This window comes from Coregonus clupeaformis, chromosome 2, assembly GCF_020615455.1.
Source record: "Coregonus clupeaformis isolate EN_2021a chromosome 2, ASM2061545v1, whole genome shotgun sequence".
NCBI lineage: Eukaryota > Metazoa > Chordata > Actinopteri > Salmoniformes > Salmonidae > Coregonus > Coregonus clupeaformis.
In genome coordinates this window covers 38,268,443-38,287,704 of record NC_059193.1, presented here as the reverse complement: position 1 = coordinate 38,287,704, position 19,262 = coordinate 38,268,443, and the positions used below count along the sequence as shown (strand labels likewise).

Below are 19,262 nucleotides of genomic sequence, written 5' to 3'. Positions count from 1 at the left end.
TCATGGTTGAATTGCTGCAAAGAAACCACTACTAAAGGACACCAATAAGAAGAAGAGACTTGCTTGGGCCAAGAAACACGAGCAATGGACATTAGACTGGTAGAAATGTGTCTTTAGACTGGAGTCCAAATTTGAGATTTGTGGTTCCAACCGCCGTGGCTTTGTGAGACGCAGTGTGGGTGAACGGATGATCTCTGCATGTGTATTTCCCACCGTAACGCATGGAGGAGGAGGTGTTATGGTGTGGGGGTGCTTTGCTGGTGACACTGTCTGTGATTTATTTAGAATTCAAGGCACACTTAACCAGCATGGCTACGACAGCATTCTGCAGCGATACTCCATCCCATCTGGTTTGGGCTAAGTGGGACTATCATTTGTTTTTCAACAGGACAATGACCCAACACACCTCCAGGCTGTGTAAGGGCTATTTGACCAAGAAGGAGAGTGATGGAGTGCTGCATCAGATGGCCAGGCCTCTACAATCACCCGACCTCAACCCAATTGAGATGGTTTGGGATGAGTTGGACCGGAGAGTGAAGGAAAAGCAGCCAACAAGTGCTCAGCATATGTGGGAACTCCTTCAAGACTGTTGGAAAAGCATTCCATGTGAAGCCAGTTGAGAGAATGCCAAGAGTGTGCAAAGCTGTCATCAAGGCAAAGGGTGGCTATTTGAAGAATCTGAAATATAAAATATATTTTGATTTGTTTAACACTTTTTTGGTTACTACATCATTTCATAGTTTTGATAGCTTCACTATTATTCTACAATGTAGAAAATAGTAAAAATAAAGAAAAACCCTGGAATGAGTAGGTGTGTCCAAACTTTTGACTGGTACTGTAAGTCAGTGTTTCCCAACCCTGGTCCTCGAGTACCCCCAACAGTACACATTTTATTGTAACCCTGGACAAGCACAACTGATTCAACCTGTCAACTAATCATCAAGCCCTCAATGAGTTGAATGAGGTGTGTTTGTCAAGGGCTACAACAAAAATGTGTACTGTTGGGGGTTCTCGAGGACCAGGGTTGGGAAACACTGACCTAAGTGATATACAGTATATAAATCAAACATGACTAGACAAATGTCCGAGTCCACCCGACAAAAGCAAGTGACAGGCGTCTCAGGTCTCCATGTGATACTGGCATGACCCTGATGTTAATATTTAAAGAGTGCACCCGACAATTGTCCCCTGTGCAGTTGTATATCAAATGGTAGTCCAGGGATCAGAGATACAGACAGACAGAGACAGACGCAGACATATATACAGACACACACACACACATGCCAAACAAACAGGATCTAAAATAACTATACTATGAAACAAAGATAAATTACATAAATAATGATAGTAAAAAGCTTTGGAGCACCTTAAATGAAATGGTGGTCAAAAAAGCAAACTCAGCTCCATCATCCATTGAATCAGATGGCTCATTCATCACAAAACCCAGTGATATTGCCAACTACTTTAATTATTTTTTAATTGGCAAGATTAGCAAACTTAGGCATGACATGCCAGCAACATATGCTGACACTACACATTCAAGTATATCTGACCAAATTATGAAAGACAAGCATTGATATTTTGAATTCTGTAAAGGAAGTTTGGAAGAGGTGAATAATTTTTTTGTCTATCAACAATGACAAGCCACCGTGGTCTGACAACTTGGATGGAAAATTACTGAGGATAATAGTGGACGATAATGCCACTCCTATTTGTCATATCTTTAATTTAAGCCTACTAGAAAGTGTGGAACAGCGGGGACTGTGAAGAGACACAAACACTGACAAAGACATATGCATACACACGATAACATATGCACTATATACACAGGTACACATTGATGTTGTGTTGTAGATATGTGGTAGTAGAGTAGGGCCTGTGGGAAACACTTAATGTTTTGTATAATCTGTTTTGTATTGTAATGTTTTAAAAATTGTATAAACTGCCTTAATTTTGCTGGACCCCAGGAAGAGAAGATGTCAGAGGGATTACTTCCTGGGTCTCTGTAAATTATAAAGGGCAAAGGTTGCCCTGCCCCCCCCGATCTGGTATTGATTTATCCGCTGAGGCAAAGATAGTCTATTACTGTATATTGACAAGATAGTCAAGTGACCACTCTAACAATGGAAATACATGTCCTCAAAGGTGAAAAGCAGATAGGAGGAGGCGAGATCAGGTGAGACCATTCTAGCCAGTGTGAGGGCAGATACACGTGTGAACAAGAGGCTATAGAGAAAGATAGAGGGCTCATCTTTGTATTTGTGCCATTATAGTGTATGTGACAGCATCAGCAGCACCATTGAGGTCATCTCTATTTTGAAGTAGTACATTGGCTGATTGTTCCCAACTCATAGGAATCCCCACCCACTTGACTATTTAAAAATGGTGGAAGCCTGCAATGGCAATGTTCATGCTAAAATGTCCTCCATCTCTATGGCAACAGGCACAACTCCGATATAAAGCTGTTGCCAAAATGTCACACTTCGCCACATCCTCTCTGGCTGAGGTCGGACACTCATGGGTGCAGTGGGACACAGACTTGACTGACCTATACTGCCACTGCATCTCAGTGACACGCACACACATGTGTGTGAGCACACACACAAAGGAAAGAAAACACACTGACACACACACACAAACACACACACACTGTAAAAGCTGTCCTGCAGTGTTATTGATTAATTATCTCACACTATGTGACCAGGCCTTTGAAAAATAGCCATTTGCATCACTCCCATCATCCCCATCACACACAGCAATAAAAAGGAATGTATCTAAGGGTAGCAATTTCAAAACACATAGTTACTCCACTTCAAGACTTTAAAGTCTTACCAAGAGCCCTGCCAAGCAAAACAACTAGAACCAAATCATTGACAATGATCAATTGTCTAAGTTCTACTGGGCTTAAACCCTTCACTGGTGGTCCAACTCAGCATAACCATTTTCCAACACTCTCACTATCAAAATGTATGGACTAGCCTAATCAGCCAAAACTGCAGATACATTTCAACCCAATTGTTGGAAGGTGGATGTGTTGTTCCCAAGTGGCCATGTTAAGAATATTGAAGAATGAATGTGCTGACTAGTAACCTTTTAACATTATCATACCAACCCAAACTGTATTAGTATGTAATGGCATAACTTGACATGGCTCGGCTCAATAGTGTGAAAAGGGCATAGGACTATTAGACTAGAGTTGGAGAGTATGACTATCGGTCCTGGAGGGTATAGAAACTAAAGATGGAATTCAGAGCCACGCGTAGTGAAGTACCCAGTGGGATCTCCCACCATGCACTTCACCTGCCAGCTCCAATCTGCTCAATGCCACTAACTGCTGCTGGATTGTGTAATTGCTGGCAAGAAGCTATTCACAGTTGAGCTATTCCAGCTATTCATATTTCATAATGTGTTAAATTAATTTGGCCCAATTTTGTAAGGAGCAGATTTGCTGAGGCTTGGTCTGTGAGAGTTCAATATCAAGAAGCATTCTATTATCAAATAATAGCTAAACTTAGGCGAACCCCTTTAGGGTGTTTGTTTGACCACATGTTTTTTTCTTAATTATAACGGACAGAACAATAGGGTGAATGATAGTGCACCGCCAGTGACAACAACTATATGTACGCACACAGAAACACACACATACAGATACATACACAATCTCTCTCACTCACACACCCACTTCATACTGGACACTGTGTGTGAGGCACCATAGTGTCAAGACTCCTGCCCCAGTGCAAGAGCCCCCTCTACTGTTTGAAAAACATCCACCTCCAAATGCTACTGGTCATTTCAATCTAAAAACCACACATTTCAGTACAGCTGAACTTCACTCATGCATCCCAGTGGCACTGGGGTATGAGGTATGAAATCACAGTAATAACTTGCAAAGTGGCGTGTTGCCACCGAGGCAAGCTAATTTAGCAATCTCACCGCTCCTCACTTTCCAATAACTTGATGGAAGTGTGCCACTGTATGTACAAATCCTATCTGACTGGGAACATTTTCATTTCCATAAGCAGCCATAACTGCCTCAGCTGGTGTAGTTATCACATCACATTTGTATCTCTGCCTTCATCTCTAATAATATTGCTCTTCAAAAAGGGTTATCTCCCCATCTGTTTCTCTCGTTCTTTTGCTTTCTTTCTCTCTCTATCGCTCTTTGTCTCTCTCTCTTTCTCTCTCTCTCTTCGTCACCCTCCAAACACAGACCCACACCTCGTTCTCTGGAAGCAAAATGCCATTAAAAGGCATGGCGCCACACAGTAGACAGACTGCCACTTCCCCTCGATTACCTCCTACAACCCACAGCAATGGCACACACTTGTGGTAGCCCGCACATCCGTTGTGGACTGTAGCAAGCTCCGGTTACCATGGGGACCGCTGCATCACCACATGCATGTGCGGTGGGGGGCGGTTATGGGCGTCGGAGCAGTGTGCATCAGAGCTTTTGAATGGGAGGTAGCGCGTGACGTGGCTAATGTTCCACCTGGGGGGAGGGGTGGGCTAGAGAGTGAGAGAGAGAGGGGGAGACTTGCAGTCGACAAACTCACCGTGCCCTTTGACCTCCTATCCAATGCTGCACTACATATCTGAGGGGGGGGGGGGGGGGTCACTGTAACACCCACTTCTTCAAAACCCCTGTACAATTCATACTATAGCCTCTTTATAACTGGACAGTCTGTATAGCCTGTATGGCAGGGAATATTGTGACAAAATATTGCTATTTCATTTAATTATGCCATGAGCAACAGATGGTATGGTATGTGTGCTAGGTATGCTTTTAAAATTAAGCTATTTCATGAAGAGAAATGTGGTTCTCTTATCTTTGTCCCTGGTTTTTTTTTCTAGCTGAAATGTTATCAAGAAGCGTTTCAGATCAGTATGTCGGTATCTTAGCATACCTGTCTCTAACCATGTATCATAATGCCCAGGGGGCCACAACATTGGATTTGACAGTAAGCTAACATTTCACACACAATGCTCCAGTCTGTTCTTCACTAGGGGCCTTAATAATCTCCCCAGCATGTGTTTATCAGTGTTAGACCATGAGTTGGTTGTGTGTCTATGTGTGTTTTGTGTGTGTGTGTGTGTGTGTGTGCATGTGTGGTTTGTGTGTGTGTGTGTGTGTGTGTGTGTGTGTGTAGGCAGACTGAAACCTGCCAGCCTGTTGGGGCGCCGAGCGATCTGAGGGGACGGGCAGTGGGTAGCGGCGGGCAACCACACACACACAGACACACACACACACACACACACTCTCTCATGGGTCCCACTGTGTCTAATGCGTTCAGCATAATGTCACCCTTTGGGGATGTTTGCCGTTGTGTTAATTACACATCACCAGGAGCCCTTATTAACACACACACACACACACACACACACACACACACACACACACACACACACACACACACACACACACACACACACACACACACACACACACACACACACACACACACACACACACACACACTAAGATATACACACACACCAGTGACCGAGTGCCAATGACCAGTCTTGTGTAGAGAAGAGTAGAGGAGAAGTGTGGATAAATAAGGCAGCCCCAGTATAAGACAACAGTGGGTAATGAGGCGTTGAGAGAGAGAGGGTTCATTACAGATCTGTCTCAGCGGCGGGCTTAAGGTTAGCCCCTGCCTTGGCTCTTACGTCTTTAATGAACACACCAAGCCCGCCGACGTGCAGGGGGGGAGGGGGCATAATATGCCCTGCTTAATCATCCACTACGGCGTTAGCTCAACATCGCTTGCCACATCCCCATGCCACCTTTCTAGCGCCTGGCTACTGCCAATACTGTAAGACGAGGACAAACAATTAACAATTAACATCAGAGCATTAAAACGGCCCTCTCTCCTGCTTCCAGCCTGGCTATCAGCTCTCATTACCGCCTGCTATCCACCCAGGTCATTAAAACTCTGGGAGCAAGCAGCTGGGAGCTTCTGTTTCTTTCAGTTTCCTCTAACCGCAGCAAGAAAACTGGAAACTGGTGTTGTGGAGAACCACAAGGGTGTGTTGTTGGCCAGCTATCGTTCAGCCCTGGGTGTCCAGTCCACTCCTCGTGGGCAGCATGTCAGGGGCAGAGTAATGGTCTGCCAGGTGAGCCACTGGAGTTTTAATTGTGTCACTGGGGAGCCGGGCACTTCCAATTGTTAATTATGGATACGGCCGTAGCAGGATGTGTAAAAGATGTATGGTCTTTCCCTGTGATAAATTGCTCTCGATCGATCAGATTGGTAGGTAAGGGAGGGGAGGGGATGGGCCCGCTGTTGATGGTGTGCGTGTGTGTGTGTGTGTGTGTGTGTGCGTGTTTGTTTGCAAGTGTGTGTACATTCTCCCTCTAATTGAGTCTGCCGTGATCTGTGGGTTGACTTCACTTCGGTGACCTTTATACAGAGGGGTCAACAGCTGCAGAGCGGAGGATAGGCCTGGTTAATGCTATGCCACTGCTGCAGCACTGCTCTCCAAGAATCAAGCACTAATACAGCCCTGTGCAACGGCAAACACACCAAACACAACATATAGCATTGATTCCTCCATCCCAGTCAACACAAGCCCTAGTGACTAAAGACACATACTGTACCGCCTTGTACGTCAGACTCAATAACAGTTAAAGTTGAGGTGGATGATACTCAATTCAAGCCAGGAGAATAGTGCTTCTCTACGGCTTTATTTCCACTGCAAACAGTAACAACTACAGTGGGGGAAAAAAGTATTTAGTCAGCCACCAATTGTGCAAGTTCTCCCACTTAAAAAGATGAGAGAGGCCTGTAATTTTCATCATAGGTACACGTACACTATGACAGACAAATTGAGAAGAAAAAAAATCCAGTGGAAAATAAGTATTTGGTCACCTACAAACAAGCAAGATTTCTGGCTCTCACAGACCTGTAACTTCTTATTTAAGAGGTTCCTCTGTCCTCCACTCGTTATCTGTATTAATGGCACCTGTTTGAACTTGTTATCAGTATAAAAGACACCTGTCCACAACCTCAAACAGTCACACTCCAAACTCCACTATGGCCAAGACCAAAGAGCTGTCAAAGGACACCAGAAACAAAATTGTAGACCTGCAGGCTGGGAAGACTGCATCTGTAATAGGTAAGCAGCTTGGTTTGAAGAAATCAACTGTGGGAGCAATTATTAGGAAATGGAAGACATACAAGACCACTGATAATCTCCCTCGATCTAGGGCTCCACGCAAGATTTCACCCCGTGGGGTCAAAATGATCACAAGAACGGTGAGCAAAAATCCCAGAACCACACGGGGGGACCTAGTGAATGACCTGCAGAGAGCTGGGACCAAAGTAACAAAGCCTACCATCAGTAACACACTACGCCGCCAGGGACTAAAATCCTGCAGTGCCAGATGTGTCCCCCTGCTTAAGCCAGTACATGTACAGGCCCGTCTGAAGTTTACTAGAGTGCATTTTGATGATCCAGAAGAGGATTGGGAGAATGTCATATGGTCAGATGAAACCAAAATAGAACCTTTTGGTAAAAACTCAACTCGTCGTGTTTGGAGGACAAAGAATGCTGAGTTGCATCCAAAGAACACCATACCTACTGTGAAGCATGGGGGTGGAAACATTATGCTTTGTGGCTGTTTTTCTGCAAAGGGACCAGGACGACTGATCCGTGTAAAGGAAAGAATGAATGGGGCCATGTATTGTGAGATTTTGAGTGAAACGTGAAACGTTGAAACGTGGCTGGGTCTTTCAGCATGACAATGATCCCAAACACATTACGGCAGTCAAAAAGAAAGGGGAGGGGCTGTCAGAATGCTTTGGGCAGCTATTGGGGATTTGTGGCCTATTAAAATAATTGTTGGAAAAAATAAAATGCCACCGGTTTTAAACGCAGCTCTCTTTTCTGTAAGTGAGTCCATCCTTTCATCACCAGCAAGGAGGCAATTCAGAGGAGATGTTTCAGGTGGAAGGAAAGAGAACTCTCCCAAGCATTCAGACGGAGTGATTGAAATGCCTGTGGTATGTGGAAGGAGACAGAGACAGAAAGAGGGAGGGAGGAGAGGAGGGAAGGATCACAGCAATCAGTGTAGCGGCTTGTGCGCCCCGTAGGGAATCTGTTAAAAGTGCAGTGGAGAGAGCATGCACATCCTGTGGCGAGCTGCCCAGTCTTCTGGACAGTGAGGGTGCAGGTTCAAATGGCTCTCTCTGTCATACACCTCTCCATTTCTCTCCATCTTGCACTCTCTCGCACTCTTATTCACTGAGTCTTTTCTTTCCATTTCTTTCTCGTCAATTCTCACACATTTATTTCCTTCTCTGTCCTCTGAGGTTGGTTGTCTTTTGGAAACACCTTCTCCGATTAAAGAGACACAGTCCCTCCCTCTCTACTCCCTCTCTTGTCTCGCTCTTCTCTTCTCATTGGCTCTGGAGAAGAAGCACTTTCTGCCTATTAAACCCTTCGTCAGGTTGTGGGCTAGGAGAAGTCAACGTTGTTTATATTCAGAGAGGCACCATCTTGAACACGGAGCGCTCTGATTGTTTACCCAGGGCTCACCGACCGACACTTAGGCTGGATACACTTTTCCCCCGTTGTCACCTCGCCCCTTCCTCCCTGGCCTCTCTCTCCTCACCTGTCCAGGCAGTTTGGCTTGTTGTGGGCACTTGTGGACCCAAAGACAAATTTAACATGACAACATGTCACAAACTCCGGGCCTGGATTGCGCAGAGGAGAGGGGATGACGGTGGGGAGCCGTGGCCTCTATGCACCTTTTGGATTTGGAAATTAGAGGAGTCAACCTGCAAGGTGGATCCAATATGCTTTGGGTCAGTTAAAAAAAGTGTACACTTTAGATAAAATGATACCCAGGCAAATTGCTGGCGATAATTTCAGTAACAACACTGATATGCTGAAATCGGTGTACATTTAAATACAGATCATGAAATACAAGAGGCGGCTGAGTTGTACAACGTGTCAACAAAACAAACCAAAAGCTATCAGCGCCTGAATACCCAGCAGTGTTTCCCCTATATTCAATTAGCAGTGGCACTGCTAAATCGTTGCCGCCACTCCAAATGTATTTATTTTTCTGCCAAGATGTTAATAAGATCAGTGACAAGTTACAACAATTTACCTGTATCATATATCCCACATTGTGGAGCTGATGTTTATTCATGATGTCATAAATGATAAAAGAACTGGAAATGATCACGGTGAGGAGGTACTCCAGAGTTTAAGTGACTCAGCTAGCCTTGAATTGATCTAAATACATTCACTGAGATAAACTGCAAAGTGTAATTTAAGTTCCTTTGCATTCTAGTGTGGATTTCAGAAATAATTTAGCTAGTTGCTAAAATAAGACTTTTCTTACAAATAATGTATATTTGTTTGAGGCCAATCAGTACATAATTTGCTCTAAAATGCTCTAGAATATTCATATTAGAATGCATGAGGTTAAGTAGGCTAAGTCCATTGGAAAGTATTATTACAAGGACACTCCTTCAAGTGAATGCATTAAGAAAATGGGAGTGGTTGTTTGCCAAGTAGAGACGAGGCAGATGTACACTTGTTTTGAGTAACATTAATAGGATAAAAGCCCAATATACATGGATAATATAAACATAACTCTTGAGGAAAGCTTTGAATGCAGACTGGCAATTTGAGGTCTATATAATACACTAAAGAGGCAGAAGACCAGGTCTGATGGATTGGCTTGACTGGCTTCACTTTCAAATGCACACCCACGCACACATACACACGGTGAAGGTTATTAAAGTCAGCACTTCTCATTGGATGAATGTTGCAACGCAAAGTACACCTGAAGGCAAATAAAGCTAGCAGGACGTAGGTTGAAGCCTCTTAGCAGGCAGCTATTAAACAGGCCAATATTTGGAGTTGAGGGGGGGGTTTAAAGTTAAAGTATACAGTAGCTCACCAGAACAGTCTTAAATGGCCCTCATCTGAGCAGAGAACATTAAAAGTCAGTGGGACATTTAGGGTAGGTGATGTGAAGTGGAAAACGGCCAGGAACGAGCTGGGAATAACAGGCGCCTTGACTCGCCTCTCGATCCAGGTCACCCCCTGCGGCCAAGCTAATGTACAATAAGCCAATTACAAGCGATTAATATTTAAGGAGCTAATTTCACTCATATGCAATTCATAAAAACTGTGGAAGGATGAGTAAGGAAAATGGCTGGCCCCAAACAGAGGGAAATTAGCATAGGGTTGCATTTTGCTTTATTGAGACAAATTGTCATGGCGCTCGAGAGCAATTAGACAAATGGCTCACGTTCTGAAACGCACTATCAGGTGGCAACGAAGGCCCTGGAAGTTCCATTTTTCATATTAACACCACATTTGATTATCTGCAAGGCAGTTTTGCTGAAAATAATTATGTGCATCTCCAAATTCAATGGAGCATGCATGGGGTCTTGGTTTAGCCACACATTTTGGCAGGGCAAGAAGTAAACCTCTCCTTTTGCAGACCGTGTGGGGGTTTATCAAACACGTGTATGCCAAACTCACTTGTGATTTTGTTTGGGCAAGAGCACTGCTGTAAGAGAGTGTGCGTGTGTGCATGTGTGAGTGTCTATGAGACTGGGCAGCCTCGACTCCAGATGGTAAATGAGAGGTCCAAGGATAAGCGGGTTTCTGGAGCGGTGCAATGGGGGACAGGATGGTGATTTCGAGAGAGAGAGAGAAGGGAAGGGAGGAGAAACATGAAAACTTGGGCAGCTCTGGCAGATGCTCCCCTCGTCTCAGTAAACAACATCAGCAATAAAAAACTCGTCCTTAGGGAGGCACAGTGAACCATCACAATCAAACCCCTGTTCCCAACATCTTCAACACAACGGTTATCAAAAGATTCCTTTATCATCTTACTCCCATGCTCTGCTGTTAATATGATTTGGACTGGAGAACAATCCCACACTGGGCACAAACATCTTGTCTATGGAACAGAGCATCCGAATCATTTGCCAACAGCCTTTATTACATTATCGTTGACTGAGGAGACACACATTCTGATGACGGTCAAGGGATGTGTCGCTTCGCTCAGTAACCGACTTCTCAAAGGGTTACAATTATCATCAGTCATCTGGAGACGACGGGATGAAAAGTGGAACTTCCTTCACAATTATAAGTCTAATATTTTGTCAGAGAGGGTAAGATAGCTCAACTACAGTAGATGCCTTGTGTGACTCCCATTGTTGCTGGGTGACCCTGAAGCAACAGCCCAATAGTGAACCAGTGGTACTACCAATGTTGGCCATTCTCCTCAGGGGATGGGGAGTTTGTGTGTGTGGTTACTGGACAGGGACCTTTGTGAGTTGACGGAAGCCCCCTTTCCTGGTTTGAAGCAACAGCCCAATAGAGAACAGCATTGACATTGACTATTATGGCGCACCGGGGGAGTCTGCCTGTGTTTGTGGTTACTTGACATGGGCCTCAGAGTTGGCGGAAGCAGCCCTTCCTGTTTAGAAAGTACTGCAGCACAGTTTGAAGGGAGGCTTGGTATCCTCGGAGGAGCCTTTGCCACGCGTGAGCGCCTTTGATCAGGGTACCGGGTCAGCCTGGGTGTTATTAGGGGACTTATTAGGGCAGTCAGGGAGCCAGCTAAACCCCCGCTGGTTCCATCATTACCGGCGCTGCAGCAGGGTCATTACCTTCCCGCTGCTAGGGCTTTGTAGCAGGGATTGTGGCTCGGCTAGTAGTTGGTGTGCATCGGCTAGGGCGGGAGCGACACAAGGTTCAAACGGGAGCTGAATCTGGTTGGGAGGAGAGCTGAGTGATATGATCAAACCCTGGATGATAAATGGGGGAGCCCCGGCCAGAGTTGTCTTCAGGACTCTGGGGTTTGGCCGTGGTCTTTTAGAGCTGACCTTTAGAAGCATTAAGGCCGGCTTGCTTTCTGGAAATGGGAATTGGGCATTAGTGCTAAGGCTAAGAGAGAGCACGACACCAGAGGTGGATAATAGAAGAGGGATTACATCCATGCACACAGAGATATTACACAAAATAGTAACCTTTTGGCTGGAGCATGGGTTTCACAGTTTGGAGCGTGTTGGGGTAGCAAGCATAGTTATTTTCAACTTTGCGTTTCTCTCTCCGTGCAATTGTAAATGAATGTTTATCAAATTGGAAACACCATTGCACATGTGATCATGTTAAGACACCACTACTGCAGCAAATGTCCATCAGGGGAAGAAATTCACAGTGAGCCTCCATCAACGACAGTTTCCTTGTGAATACACTTCAAAAAATATTCTAAGACCTTAGTTTTATTAAGTTCAAGGGGGAATTGAATAGCTTGGCTGAACCCAAACAGTCATTTCTCGACCTGTAGACCAGGACACACCCTCTCTCCCTGGCCTCTGCGTGTGGCCACTGGATGGAGTGCCGGACTCATTAGCAGCCTCGTCATCATTAACACAGAGGCATGCTGGGAGAGGGAGGGGCCGGTGAACTCGATCAGAGGGGTCGAGCGCAGCCGCCAGGCTCCTCCCTGAGAATAACGACTGGGCCCGCTAACAACCCAATTATTTCCATACATCTCCATGTTGTTTATCGGTAGAACCGCTAGTGTAGAGCAATGAGGAGGGACACCTATTCACAGACCACTTAGTGTACACAGCCATCGATCCACTCTATGCTACACTACACTAGAGATTCAGAAGTGCAGTAGGGTTGGGGATAATGATGCAAGAGACAAGCAGTGAGGCCAAGCCTTTTCTCCATCAACCTTGTTAAATAGGTTAAATATTTATGGTCATATTCAGTTTCATACAAATAAGTTACATTTACACTGAATAATGTATATGCTGAAAAAGATGTAACAATATTGACAAACTTTGTTATACAGTTGACCAGGGGTGTCAAACTCATTCCATGGAGGGCCTAGTGTCTGCGAGTTTTTGGTTTTTCCTTTCAATTATGACCTAGAGAACCAGGTGAGGGGAGTTCATTACTAATTAATAACCTTAATTAATCAAGTACAAGGGAGGAGCGAAAACCCGCAGACACTCTGCCCTCTGTGGAATGAGTTTGACATGTGTGCAGTAGACCAGGGGTGTCATTTAAGTGTTATGCTACTTCAGTTGTTTTGTTCAGGATGGTTTCTCTCTCTTAGTTCTGTTGTTGTCATGCACTGATGAAAAGCAGTAGGGTTCTTCTCAGAACATTCGGAAGCCTCAAACACATGTCATCATTACATCAAGGCATATGCCCTCTGTGTGTTTAGCAGGCGCTGTTGGCAATGGAAAAACGCTATTAGGAGATCGCGGGTTGAAGAAGTTTGCCAACATCAATCATATTTCAAACAGAACTGAAAAGCCCGGCCGACAGAATTGCTGTTCAAATGCAGCAGGCCATGCTAGACGCTCAAACCACAAGTGCATCTGATATGATCCCAGGAGCTGAACACAGGCATAACCGCTGATTGATACCACCAAGTGAAGGGACTCAGGGGTAAGGAGAAAGAGAACGATAGATGGAAGGAAAGAATGAGTGAGGGAGGGAGGGAGGAGGGAAAAGCCAAACAACCAGTGCTACAAGGGATATAACATAGCAATACAATGAAGTGGGGAGTTGCTCTGCTCTCCAGAGCCGATTTAAATAAGCCAGAACAAATAAACCCTGGTGGACACATTTCCTCCAGTGTTGCAGCAAGGTCTGGCCTGGCAGAGAGAAGGGGTTGTTTGGGGGCAGCAGCTTTGATGGAGATGGTCAATTAGTGACCTCCCCTGTCTCATTCTTGGTAGGAGATGATGAGCGATAAGGGCTTCCTTAGCAGGTTATGAGGGCACAGGTACAGTGGGTGACCTGGCTGTACCCCTGTACATAGTATCACTTCCCTTCCTCTTCCTGGGGAGATCAGGTCGATCCACTGAGGTGAACATGGGCCTTAGAATCCAATGGATAACGGGCCAATGCATTACCATCTCCGCAGCCGGGCAAACAGCTACAGTTTGGGTGAGTAAATGAAATGTAAAGCAATGTGAACAGGCTAGACCTTATATTCAGCAACTCTGCCTTCAGCAGGCCCCTCTGACAATACTGCTGGGTTCAAGTGTTGTTGGGATGTTGGCTGTTACTGCAGAAAGGTAGCCATATTTGGAAACACAGTAGGAATCTGATAATCTTAAGAGGCTGGAAACAGAGATGTCAATCCCTGTTGATTATGATTTCCCCTTTCTTGTTAAAACCAATTAAATGGCAAGGCTCATAAAGAGTAAGGCATTTTTTTGGTGGGTGTTGTTATCAGACAATGCGAGTAACAAGTGTGACTCCCAAGGAACGGCGAGTTAAACAGAAGGCTTTTTGCACCATTTTCCTAGGGCAGTTCCACAGGGAACACATTTACACCTGTTTGCCTCATCTTTCACGATACACCAGTCCCCTGACGCGTGCTTTATTTATAAATACCCCAGCCAAGATGGGGGGAAGAAGGAATGGGGAAAGAAAGAGTACAAGAAAAACCAACAAATGAAGTGCAGGCCAAACTTTTCACTAGATAAATAAAGGTTTCAATTTTCCAGATAAATGAAGTTGTTTTTGAGTAGGGACCTGTTTGGCAGGTTTGCTGGAAGGATTTATAGTCCTTGGTAATATGGTGAGACGGTGAGGCCTTGTGAACTAATTCCACTACCCAGGCATCACCTCACCTTACACTCTAGAAAAAAAGAAAAAAAAAAGAATACTCTCCATCTGGTACAGGAAGCTCAACCTCAAGGCTGTTGGCAATCCAAAGATGAATAGTCAGTATAGAAATGGGGTCAGGCTCTTTGACAAAGGCTGCATAACAGTAAAATGTTAAAGCAATTCTTAATCTAAGACATTCGTAGATCTCATGAGTTTGAATGATTCCCACTGTAAAGTGAAGGTAAAAAATAAAAATAAAATGATGGGCGCATCTCGTTTTTGTAAAACACTATCGCTCCCCTCCGCGATACCATCGCACGTCAAGGAAGAATTTGAATTAGAAAAAGACACTGAAAATAAATGTAAAGCAGAGGTATGGCTAATGTGCCTATACTTCCTAGGCCCTATAAAATGCAAATAAAGGAAACATTAAAAACTATAAGAATGTAGATTAAAGAGAAGATAATATGCTAATTAAAAGCAAATGGAATACAGTATAAATACTGCATAATACTGTATTAATAAGCAGTGTTATATTGTTTGCAGGATTTGGATTCCTTGTTTGTCTGAGGTGGAAATGGATAGGAATTACACTTCTGAAAGAACAGTGAAGTACAGCACACAAAAGCTACTATTAATTATTGCTGGTGTTAATTAGTAATCATGTTTCTCCACCGGAACGCTATGGTTTCCTCGTTTGCGTGTTATGTTCTTGTGATCTCTTCCTCCCTTGCTGATGCCATGTTAAAAACAAAGCAAAAACACCTATACTCTTACTTTCCCTCCCTCCCTCCCTCCCTCCCTGTGGTTGTTTTCAGGTGTTGCTGAAGCGTAGAGACACTGCGGAAGAAGAGACAGTAGGTGAATCCCAAACTACCCCCTCGCCCCTACCAACTTGCTCTGAGGGCCCTCCGTTGTCACGTGTTGCTGACGAAACTCAGAGGTTGACTTCCAGAGAGTGGCGATGGGATCAATAAACCCATCAACTTAAGGACACACTCCTGACTTGAATGATGCAATTCATGTTCCACTTTTAAATATGAACATGAAAATCTAATTAACAAATACCCCCCCTGCTGTTTGAAAATATATAAACCTCAGAAACAGTTAAACATTTAATTTGGGAGGTATTTCATCTGTTGCATGTGTCAAGTCTGGAAATTAGACAAACAAATGCATGTGGCATATCATTAGGCACACCTCTCCATTATTTTGTATGAAATTCCACAAACTCCAAACATATTGCAGTGCGTGTCAGGATAGCACTTGGCTCTGATGCATGCAACTTTTCTGGCTAAGTCAAAGTGGCTAGCTGAGGGTCTAATTAGCCCCTATGCCCTCGATAATTTTCACTCCCTCAGCTTTGGGACACTTGTGCAAATGGTGGAGGTGCGGGTAAACGCACAAATGGAGGGCCGAGGGGGAAGGGGGGGTGATTTGGGATTCAGCCTGTGTCTTGTCGTCTCTCCTGCAGAGAGAGCAGTGACATGGCTCTCGGCCTTTACACTTTGCTTCATTAAGCCCAGCTAAATCTGCTCCCTTGTTCCCACTGTTATTCTCTCCATCTGTATTGTGCCAACAAATCACATCCCAGCTTAGGGGATACATTGCTGTTTATTTCATAGAGTTAGTGTTATGCAGTCTTGAGGGGAGAGGAGAAGGAGCGGAGCGGAAAGGAGGAGAGGAGGGGAAAGGAGGAGGGGAGAGGAGGAGCATAGAGGAGAGGAGAGATGCCAACAGTCTGGCTTGTGTCCTGACAGACAGTGAGGAGACATTAGGGCTGGTGGGGTAGTCATCAGGATTGGGGTCAATTCCACAAATGAATTTCTAATTCAATTCTCTCTCCCTGTAAATTCCATTTAATTAAATTCAAATTCCAGGCCAGTCTTTGAATTCAGAGATAATTAATATTAGGTAAATTACAAGAATTCAATTCCCAATTCAATATTATCCCCAACAATTCCACAAATTCCCATTTGAATTCAATTCCCTCAGGCTTTCAGGCTAATCATGTTACTGTTCAGATTGCATAGCTATGCTGGAAATGAAGGAATACAGGTTGAAATGATTTTTAAAAATCCTACCGTAAATAGTTTATACTATGTGCATTCATTCCATTAACTGGGAAATGTACAAATATTGAACATGTAATATTGAGTCCAAACATTCTAATTAAATTCCAATTCCATGACTTTAATTAAACGTAAATTATTCACTTCATGAGTGAATTCAATAATTGTCATCACACCCACCAACTCAGAGAGAGAAGAGCTGTGATTCCAGTTCTGTATGACAGGTTTTTCAGTTGACCCCTATTAGAAGAGTGTGTACACATTACATGCACACGTCAGAGAGCTGGAAAACACTGGCATTGTCATGGGAGGAATACACCACCAGCCCCCACACCACCATACACCCTCTCCCTCAAAACAAAAATGTGCTTTCCTTCAGCTTGTGTTATTCATCAGCAAGTTAGGTAGTCTGGATGTGGATCTCAGAAACAAACTGACCGGGAGAAGATAAACTCCCAGAGCTTCCTTCACTGGGTCTCCCTTTGGAGGAGAATCTACTGGACTGGAAAAGGCAGGGCCAAGTCGAGTGTGACTGTCCTCAGTTCACTCAAACACATACATACAAACACACAAAGATATATGCAAATGCATACATACACAGAGAAATGAGATCACATAAATACCACCTTTGTACTTTTCTTGCAATAACTCACATTGTGTGGGAGTCATTTTCATCACGTGCACACACACACACACACACACACACACACACACACACACACACACACACACACAAATACACACACACACACACACACACACACACACACACACACACACACACACACACATACACACACACACACACACACAAATACACACACACACACACACACACACACACACACACACACACACACACACACACACACACACACACCGAAAGCCACTCAACAAATACAAAAAATCCCTACTGTATCTCCAGCTTCCACACCCTGACACACAAACACAGTGCAGAAGCAACAGCAGCGGAACCACTAATTGGCTCAGAGAGATTTCAACACATAACCATCCACAGCCGGATTGTTCAAAGACATACGAAAAGGGGGATGGTTTTAACAATAATCAACATTTCACAGAGACAAATTGTTTCCTAAAGTGTCTGGAAATGAAAGCCACTTGGTTTCCCACAGCCGGAGGGGCCAAATGAAGTGTGTGTGTGTAGATGCATTAGTAAAGGAGTGGAGAGAAATGAGGCCTAATGGGGCCTGCTTACCTTTGGTCCTAGAGGAAAAGCTGAGGGAGAGCTGGGCAAAGAGGTCTTGGTTCTCAAACTTCTCCTCTTTGACTTTGATCCAGAAGCAATTCTCTGCCATTTCCTGAGGTACTATCTGCAACAACACAACAAGGATTCATTTATCGCAAGGAGTAATCAGCGGCTGTCATTCCTTCCACAGCCGGTCTGGCTGCCAATCCACTTAAATGTCACTTCTTCAAACCCCACTCACCTAGAATGGTGATGCATTTTTGTGTGTGTGTGTGTGTGTGTGTGTGTGTGTGTGTGTGTGTGTGTCTGTATGTGCACATTGGTGATCACCCGTCATGTTGCACATTGCACTGCATTGATATCCCCTCATTTAGTGTCAAACACAGCACAAACCAAAAAACATGCATGGCTTAAAATAACTAGTATAAATCATAAAATGTATCAGTTTCGCTCAAGGTTGAGAGGTTTGAAAACTTTGCAGCATGAAATTCAAGAGAGTTGATGAAGAAGCTATTACTTAAATACTGGAAGTCAAATGATACTCCAACATTAAGAGAATGGAAGAATCAAATATTTTATTATTTAAATATTGAAAGAAATATGGCTACAGACAGAAACAACATAACACAATTTGAAATGACAATTTGAAATAATTTTGGATAGAGTCTTACAAGTATTAGAAACAACATTGGGTGTGGATACAGTGGGAACATGTGGGTCTGAGCAAGTGTGAAGTCATTAATGTTTGTGGAAATGTATGTAAATAGTAAGTTGTTTATTGTTTTTGTCTATGTATGTTTTTAGTTAATTGTAAAAAAAAAAAAAAAAAAAAAAACATCTCATTCCAAAATAATGGGCATTAAAATGGAGTAGGTCCCCCTTTTGCTGCTATAACAGCCTCCACTCTTCTGGGAAGGCTTTCCACTAGATGTTGGAATATTGTTGTGGGGACTTGCTTCCATTCAGCTACAAGAGTATTAGTGAGGTCGGGCACTGATGTTGTGCGATTAGGCCTGGCTCGCAGTCTGCGTTCTAATTCATCCCAAAAGAGTTAGATGGGGTTGAGGTCAGGGCTCTGTGCAGTCCAGTCAAGTTCTTCCAAACTGATCTCGGCAAAACATTTTTGTATGGACCTCGCTTTGAGCACGGGGGCATTGTCCTGCTGAATCAGGAAAGGGCCTTCCCCAAACTGTTGCCACAAAGTTGGAAGCACAGAATTGTCTATAATGTAATTGTATGCTGTAGCATAAATATTTCCCTTCACTGGAACTAAGGGGCCTAGCCCGAACCATGAAAAACAGCCCCAGACCATTATTCCTCCTTCACCAAACTTTACAGTTGGCACTATGGATTGGGGCAGG

General features: G+C 44.1%; 1 protein-coding gene across 1 annotated transcript in view; it reads right to left on the bottom strand.

Annotated features, from left to right (window-relative positions):
- LOC121535952 (protein diaphanous homolog 2-like) overlaps positions 1-19,262 on the bottom strand; it is a 726,045-nt gene that overhangs the window by 373,502 nt on the left and 333,281 nt on the right. Inside the window, exon 18 of the mRNA XM_041843185.2 lies at positions 17,911-18,025. Within this exon, the coding sequence (XP_041699119.1) occupies positions 17,911-18,025 (115 nt within the window). The remainder of the gene's footprint in view (positions 1-17,910; positions 18,026-19,262) is intronic.